Raw genomic sequence first — 5,669 nt, 5'->3', positions numbered from 1 at the left:
GTAATAGCCTCAGTGATGTCTTTAAAATGCTGCTTTTACTTTGAGCCATGACATTGGTTAAATCCCAGATTAAGTGGCAAAATTGTGGAACTTGAGGAATTAATGTGATTCACCAAAGCTAAAGAAATGATCCCATACAAGCTTGGTGTCCCCTCATCAGACAGATTCAAAGTTTCATAGAGCATGAACTACAAGATAAGGAACTGAGATTGCAGGAAGAGCTATTTGTTCTAAAGTACTGATTCATACAGCATTTGGAGTTTCCCAGGCTAGTAATTTGTGCATGTTGTTTGTTCCGATATTTCATCACGGACTGCACCCCACTTCCTGCCTTCAACCCGACAAACAGTTCTGTGCATGCAAAATTCTTGAATTCCTGCAGTCACTTAAAGGTGGCTGTTGCACAGGTTGGAGAGTTGAGCTCCGCAACGATGTCCTGTAGAGGTATAGAACAGAGCTTGCAGCCAAGGGAGGGGTCAAACAGGAGAGCAGCTTTCAACCACGTTTTTGCTGGTCCAGGGACTGGAGAGGTCCTCAGCACATCTACAACAGCCCTAGGGACATGTTTGTCTTCCAACAGACTATACATACCATCACCCGCTGAGCTGCCTGGCAGAAGCAGCACTGCCCTCTCCGCTGGCTACCTGACTCCAAGCAAGCCCTGTTCACTAGAGCTTACACACCTAAAGGAACTCCCCGCAATCCAGAAAGAGATGTTTTAGGATCTTTTCATGGTGTTCTGGCTCTCTCATCCTTAAGAAAAGGGACCAGTGCGGAATGAGGATTTTGCCTTAAGAGTTGCAGCATCCCTCCCACACACAATACAAAGCAGAAATTCTCATCTCAGAAACAGGAGTAAGGAATCAGCTCTTTGAAGACATATCTAAAAGTAAAATCCTTAGAAATGAAAGCCAGGGTCCATTTCCTCTTTCTCAACTGAAATCACAGTACGTCCCTATCTTTCTCCAACCGGAGGAATTTATCAGCAGCTCGCACTGTGGCAGATGATCTATCAGCAGACAAGGCTCTGTGAAATCATCTCACTCCCTTCACAAATATGTCATACATTAAGGCTCCCTTGGAGTTTCAGGAACACTGTTTCCTTTCTTTAAGAAAGAATGATTTTTTATTTTTTCAGTCCTGTAGCAAATTAGAAATACATAACAGCATTACAACATCCAGCTGGTCTTGATAATGATCTTTTCTTCACTTTTACTGATATCTTCCTTCAAAAGACAAATTCAAAATGTGGCCACAATTCCTCTTAAGTGTCTGATCAGAACTGTAGAGCACGACATTTCACACAGAAGTGGCTTTTCAAACATTTGTATGACACTATGTGAAAAATTTTCATTATCCCAGAGAAATTTTATGGAAGAATGAAATCTCAGGTGCATGAAATCAGCAAAAATGGAATTGAATTTTTTTCCCCAGTAGATTTTAAACATAAAAATATTCCTTCTATTTTAAAGGCCTCTATTAAAAGCAAAATGTAATAAAGGCAGAAATAAACCTGCATGTAATAGCTACAGTTTAGGCATTTAGCATACCTTTTATTTATGAATTGTTGAGCTATTTTATTTTGTAATAAATGGTGAATAATTGATTTATCTCCATGCTTCCAGTAATTTGTTCCACATTCTGTAATCTTGCTATTTTATTCCATTTTCAAAGAAAAACCAGCTATGAATTTATTTACATACTTTGGCTATAGCGATGTACAGTTTTATCTAGGATGGATTTCAAAGACCACACAATTTTTGTCTTGAAAGGCTGTGTTTCTATTTGAAAAATAACACACATTACTGTACATGTGCATTTTTTCATTAAGACCATTATTTTCTGTATCATTACCATATCTTGAGGAAAAGCTCTCTACAGTACCTGCAAAATTTGCTTATTGTCACATATATAACAAGAAATACTTATGCTGTCTTACATGGTGTGACAGCCAGGCAAAACAGAGGTTTGTAACCCACATGAGTTATATACCCATATCTGTCCTATGAAATACAGAGGAAAATGGAAAATAATGGCTATTTATTTTGATGATACTGGGATTTGGATGGCCTTGCTGCTTATTAATCTACTCTTATTCTCCTTCATATCAAGGATAAACTGCCAATGTTATTGTAAGTTATTACTGAAACTATATCGCTATCAAAACCACCCAAATAATTTCCACGTACACAAAATAAAGATAAGTGGAAAGGCCATATATATATCCAGTAAATTGAACATGTACTCATCAGAAATAATCTAGGAAAAAAGGAATCCAAAACTAAGAACAATGCTTTGATTTTCAACTGACCTATGCTCTGCACTACTGAAACCTCTTTGGTCATCCTCTAGATTTCATCTCAGTAAATTACACTCCATGAATAAAAATAAATTAAAAAAAAAAAAAGGCCACACATGTGGTCTTTCTTATGTGATTAAGAAAATCACATGAGTAAGCAGAATGCCATTCAACTGGGAAAAACAATGATATATTACATATGACATGACCCAACCTAAAAAGCATAGTGGGAAAACAATAAATTGGAAAAAACTGATGTGGTTATTGAGGAATGGAGACGTTTTGTGGAAGAAAAACAAAACAACTGTAGGAATAACATACAAAGTCCTAATGAGAAAATTAAAATTCAGCAGCAAAGCTTGAAGCATATTTGACCTCTGATATCATTTAATGCCTTCATTGGTGTCAAAGGAAGTATGAGATTTTTAAAGAGAATAACTTAGTGGCTATCCAGATCTTTATAAATGCAACTGCCCATCACAAGGCAACCTGTTGCTGCATCTGGTTTAGACTGCAGTGTTGCCTTCAAAAAGTTACAACATTGGTTTAAAATTTGAGATAATATGACTGTTGAAAGCTTCCTTGAATGAATGTAATGTTTAGAGGAACAAATCATGACATAAATTCAACGTTCCCTTGAAGAAATACCCTACTTTTTTCTTGCTGCAAAAGTAGTGCACAGTATTAGTATGTATGACTTCCTGATGTTAAGAGTTAATAATTTAACAGAAGTGTGTAGTTTTTTCTTTTATTGACTGCAAGATTAATTTAAGTATTGGAAGCCTATCTCCAAAGGAAGACTACTATTAGAACTTCAGCAGAGTCAGTTTTGAAACCCTTCATAACTACCAAATCACTAAATGTTAATCTATTTAATCATTGCTTCACATATAAAACTTAAACTGAATCCCAGGTAAGAATTACTACTCATGTATAATGAAAGAAATCTAATAAGAAAATCTGTGAGTTATGCACATCATGTTTTTTTTAAAAATGGAAAACCTTTCCCATAGCTGCCACTACATGGCTGGAAGAGCTCACAGCCTCAGAAGTATAAATTCATAGTTCCCCTATGGGTAAAATACCCCTAACCCTATCTCCTTGCATGAAGTGTTATGAAGCCTTTTACCCTTACTTGTCAGGCACTATGATTCATGACAGACAGCAGAACAGATGCATGTGTGCTGTGCTATTGTGGGATGAGAAGAGATTACAGTATTTAGATAGCTTTTATGTCCAGTCACATACTGGTGACACTATTTGTCAGTGCCAAGTTTAGGACATCGTAGAGGTGCTCTGCCGGACTCAGGGAAAAATCTCTAGAGATGAAAAGCTGTTCCTATAAGTGTAATAATTATGGAAGTGACAGGCAATCTGCACTTGGGCTCAATCCACCCTTTATAGAATATATGAGGTTAGTCCCAGAAGTTTTATATTTCCATTAAGAAGGGAAAGGACAGGTTCTCTATAAAATACAGATTTCCTCTGTTTAGCAGTGTGACACAAAAGAGCCCTGTCTGACAGCTCTGGCTTTTTTCCTCACTGTGTTCACAGGGATTCAGCACCTAGAGCTTGTTTAACACTGGACACACCAGATGAGGGACACAGTCTCCTGGCTGCAAGGTTACAGGACAGCAGACACCATCCCGGCCTGTGCTGCCAAAGCTGGTGGCAGGATAACACATATTAGGGATGACACAGAACCTTTCAGGAAAGCTCCTGTGAACTCCAAGTCACATCTTTCTGATCATCCTTCAAACACAATGTTATTCATATCTCTCTCTCTTATGAAGACAGGCTGAGGGAGTTGGGATGTTCAGCCTGGAGAAGGCTTCGGGGAGACCTTATAGCACCTTCCAGTACCTGAAGGGGCTACAAGGAAGCTGGGGGGGACTTTTTATGAGGCCCTGTAGTGACAGGACGAGGGGTAGCAGTTTTAAGTTGAAAGTGGGGAAGTTTAGATTAGATATCAGGAAGAAGTTCTTCCCAGAGAGGGTAGTGAGGCACTGGAAGAGGTTGCCCAGAGAAGCTGTGGATGCCTCATCCCTGGAAGTGTTCAAGGACAGGCTGGATAAGGCTTTGAGCAACCTGGTCTAGTGGAATGTGTCCCTGCCCATGGCAGGAGGGGTGGAACTAGATGGGCTTTAAGGTCCCTTCAAACTCAAATGATTCTGTGATTCTATGATGATATTATCATTGCATATTACTAAGATTCAGCATTTTTGAACATCACAAAATAGGCGCAGGATCTGAATGTAACCATCATAACCCAAACTACTGTGTATGAAGTCCTGGCTTAAGAAGGACTCTTGCTAGAAATGCCTGAATTGGAGAGAGGCAGCATGCCTCTCTGTAAGACAAAATGTAATCTCTGAGAATCACAGAATCACAGAATGGCTGAGGCTGGGAGGGACCTCTGGATTTCATCTGGTCCAACCTCCTTGGTCAATCAAGGACACTCAGAGTTGGTTGCCCAAGACCACGTCCAGACATCTTTTGTATATCTCCAAGGCGTAAGAAACTACAATTTTTGTGGACAGGCTTGTCAGTCCCTCTCACAGTGAAAAAGTGATAAGAGAAGCGAGCTTTGTAATGGCAGAACACCAACATTGGGTCTTCAAAAGGTCTACTGAGCATTTAAAACTTAGGCTGACCACAAGGTTATGCTACTGTTTATTAATTAACGGCCACCCTTGTGTTCTCACCTGAGAAATGACCTGAGAAAAAATGAACCTCTGAGCATTTCCTGCTCACCTCCTCCTCTCCTCCACTGCCAAGGCTCATGTTACTAGATGGTGAAGCTCTTGTGCCAGTGTCATTCTGAGAGTTCGTTCATGTGCAGGGGAAGGGCTGTGCCTTGCTATGAGCAGAAGGTGCTGCTCCTTCTGTCAGAACCTTATCAAGTGAGTCAGATATTTTGGCATAGCGTTGTACTTTGGTGAAACCACAGAGGCTGAGCTGCTGAAGGGAACTTTTCATCATGTCAGCTTCAAAAACTCTGTGATGTTCTCTCATTGCTATTATGTCCTTTTTAAAGGGCTCTTTGTCAATGGCAACACAGATGTCATCATTAACCTACTGAATGGATAGAAATGGATGGCTTTGGACAATTCTCCAGAACTTCTTTGAAAAAGCAAGGGTTGTGAAGTCATCAGCTTCGCCAGATGTGTCCTCTAAAGAAATGCAATGGACGCTGCTAGTTTTGTGATCATCACTTCATGCTTGCAAATCTTTTTTCTTGATGCATGCTGAAGCAGCATCACAAGATGCTCTTTTATGCCATCCTGGTGGAGAGAATTTGAGTCTGATGACTCAGTGAACTTGTCCAGAGCAGCAGCAGATGATGTTTCTCCTGCAGACCGCTCCCTTT

General features: G+C 39.8%; 1 protein-coding gene across 1 annotated transcript; it reads right to left on the bottom strand.

Annotated features, from left to right (window-relative positions):
* Window positions 1–5,194: 5,194 nt before the first annotated feature.
* LOC104508334 (heat shock transcription factor, Y-linked-like) lies at window positions 5,195–5,374 on the bottom strand (the record flags this gene model as incomplete). The annotated part of the gene is made up of 1 exon (XM_010149914.1): window positions 5,195–5,374. A coding segment is annotated over one exon (180 nt), but the record flags the coding sequence as incomplete, so codon positions are not given.
* Window positions 5,375–5,669: the final 295 nt, after the last annotated feature.

The sequence above is a fragment of the Eurypyga helias genome, unplaced genomic scaffold (assembly GCF_000690775.1).
Source record: "Eurypyga helias isolate BGI_N326 unplaced genomic scaffold, ASM69077v1 scaffold31574, whole genome shotgun sequence".
In the NCBI taxonomy this organism is placed as follows: Eukaryota; Metazoa; Chordata; class Aves; order Eurypygiformes; family Eurypygidae; genus Eurypyga; species Eurypyga helias.
The sequence above is the reverse complement of the archived record's forward strand: the minus strand, read 5'-3'. Positions and strand labels throughout refer to the sequence as shown.